At 47.3% G+C, this 2755-nt stretch overlaps 1 protein-coding gene across 1 annotated transcript; it reads right to left on the bottom strand.

The window, feature by feature from the left end:
* Positions 1–206: 206 nt before the first annotated feature.
* Positions 207–1339, bottom strand: LOC124665374 (glucan endo-1,3-beta-glucosidase, acidic isoform-like). Its single transcript, XM_047202785.1, has 2 exons — positions 1267–1339; positions 207–1150 (listed from the first exon to the last, which is right to left on the bottom strand). Exons 1-2 carry the CDS (start codon positions 1337–1339, stop codon positions 207–209), a joined length of 1017 nt encoding a protein of 338 aa, XP_047058741.1.
* Between the last annotated feature and the right edge of the window lie 1416 nt (positions 1340–2755).

Genomic DNA, 2755 nt, shown 5'->3' with positions numbered 1-2755 from the left:
TTTTTAGCGATGGAAACCACGGAACGGTAGACTGGTTTTTTAACGTACCAAGAGTATTGGGACGGACGAATCTAGTAGTTTTCTAACGTACCATTGCAGATCGGTTATTTAACGGACGAAAATTTAATCCGATTTTTTTGACCTACCAACACCACCGATACGTAACTTATTAGTAGAGATGTTACATTTCGATCCATCCGGCTGGTTTAGAAGTTGATATCGTACGCCGACGACATGTCCGGGTTGAACAGCCCAAAGTGCTTCTCCGTCTCTTCACCTGTCTTCTCGTTCTCGTTAAACATAGCGAATATGTACGTCTCCAGCGGCTGCGGCACCTTGGGCGTGCCATAGGAGACGTGGTCGATCAGCCCCTGGTTGTACGCCTGCGCGTTACTAACAGTCGCAGCCGTTGCGCCGGCCGACGGCCACCCGCTCTCGGACACCACAATGCCGACATCCGTTGCCCCGGCGCTCTGGAGCGCCGCGTAGAACGTGTCAACCATCGCATCGAACAGGTTCTGGTAGGCGAGACCGTTGTCATCCTGCACCACCGTGCCCAACGAGGTGAAGAGGGCGTACTTGATGTCAATCCCGGGCGTGCCCGTGTAGGCGAAGTAGGGGTACACGTTAGCAAGCAGCGGCGCACCCGTCTTGGCAAGGTACAGCGCGATGGGCGGCATGTGGGCACCCCGTTCGGGAGAGAAGGTACCGTGGGAGGGAGGGTACCCCGTTGTCACACCCGATTGCACCGCCGTGGACACCTTGATTTGCTCGAAGCCGGCCAAGGACAAGGCGGCGTTCATGTTCTGCATGGCTGGGAGGATGTTTTGCGCCAGCGGCTCGTCGCCGTTCACCTCGTTGCCGACGGCGATGTACCTGATGCTCACGCCCGGGTAGGCCACGACGTAGTCTTGGACCCATTTGGACGCGGCGCAGGGGCAATAGGCCATCTTGGCGACCTGGTGGTTGGGTACGTCCACGATGAGGTCGATGCCGGTTCCGTCGAGGGCCGCGAGCGTCTCAGCGTTGGCCTCATAGATGCGCATGCCGGTGATGCCCCTGGATACATAGAGCTTCACCACATCGCTCGCCGACGGCATGTGCAGGTGGTCGCCCTTAACGCCGTAGCACACGCCGATGGATCGCACCTCTGCCCGAGAAAAAATTCGTCAACAATTAGAATTAGACCATCATCTTCTAACTTCTAAGCGACGGTTCACTAGTTTGACACCGGTGATCAACATAAATACACACGTATTAGCTTACCAGCTGGGATGGATGCGAGTATCCCGAAGACCAACGCCGCGGCAAGCACAGAGGCAGCATGTTGCCGTGCCATCTTCGACCTTGCAGTTGAGTTGCTTCAGATAGCTGATGCTCAGCTCCTCTGGTACGTGTTGCTGCTGTAGGCTGCAGTAGGTGTGCTGTAGCCCGATAGATGGATCTACTTTTGCATGGAAATGTATCAAGCAGACAACCCCTATTTATACACATTTCCAAGAGCGCGCAAGGCTGGTTTGCCGAGCATTTTTTCCAAAAAAAAAAGATAAGTTGGCGAGTTGCAAGTTGGTCAACTCTGTGTAACACAAGAAATATTTCCATCCACCAAACTAAAGAATAATAATGTGCATCAGGTCTATAGTACAAGAAAAAACAAGGCTAGCTGTTCTTAGATTCAATGTATTTTGAAAACCGTGGTATCAAAGAGCTACAGTATCTACAAAACCACGAATGGGCTTTTACGAGAAAGAACTACCAACGACCAATACCAGGGTGTGTAGATGTTTAAGTACTAAGAAAATTAACATGCATCGCAAGGGTAATCTACGGATCTCCAAGTGTGCTTCTTCCCCCTTCTCCCTCATACCATGGAAAGACATTGGGAAATAACCACCACCATAGGCACTTTATTAGTATCTGCGATCCATACTTGTAATGCGCATTTGCCTTTTTTTTGTACCTTTGAACTTGTGCAGCTGCATGCATTTTAGTTATGCAGAGACCGGTTGTACATACTCAAACTTTAACTAATACACCTCCCATTATCGACAAACAAAATCGGCACTATAACAAACCTTGATGATTTCATGATCTAAAAACATGATAATTTCAATCTTGGAAAATGGTGCTACTTCGAGAACCAACCTAAGGTTGAGTGGTTATGAGGGTGGTTGTACCCGTAACCCACGAGTTCAAACTTCAGGTTTGACATATGTGTTTCTCATAAAGGCAGAATACTAATTCAGTAGGAGGCAACGTTCCCGTCGACAGCGAGATGTCTGTGGTGATTTCGTCAATTTTAAGATCCAACCGGCTCAGTCTTCCGGAGGTGCTCATAAGGGTATGGTGTGTGTGTGCGTTCATAGGGGTGAGTGTATGCGCGTGTATGTGAGCGTCTACGTTTGTACTGTGTTTCTCAAAAAAAAAAAGTGCTACTCCCTTCGTTCCAAAATGTAAGGCGCCTAAGGATTAGTCAAAAGTCAACGTTTTTAAAGTTTGACCAAGTTTATACATAAAAATATAAACATTTACAATACTGAATCAATATGTAGATTCACCACAAAGTATATTTTATTAATATGTTCATTCGATATTGTAGATGTAACTATTTTTACTTAAATATTTGTCAAAGTTAATAAGATTTGACTTTTGACTGATGCTTATACGCCTTATATTTTGGGACGGAGGGAGTATTTCTTATATTTTCAATCCATACTTTAAGATTCTAATCTCCATAGAGAATGAAACACGCAAT

Source organism: Lolium rigidum, chromosome 6 (assembly GCF_022539505.1).
Source record: "Lolium rigidum isolate FL_2022 chromosome 6, APGP_CSIRO_Lrig_0.1, whole genome shotgun sequence".
Lineage (NCBI taxonomy): Eukaryota > Viridiplantae > Streptophyta > Magnoliopsida > Poales > Poaceae > Lolium > Lolium rigidum.
The sequence above is the reverse complement of the archived record's forward strand: the minus strand, read 5'-3'. Positions and strand labels throughout refer to the sequence as shown.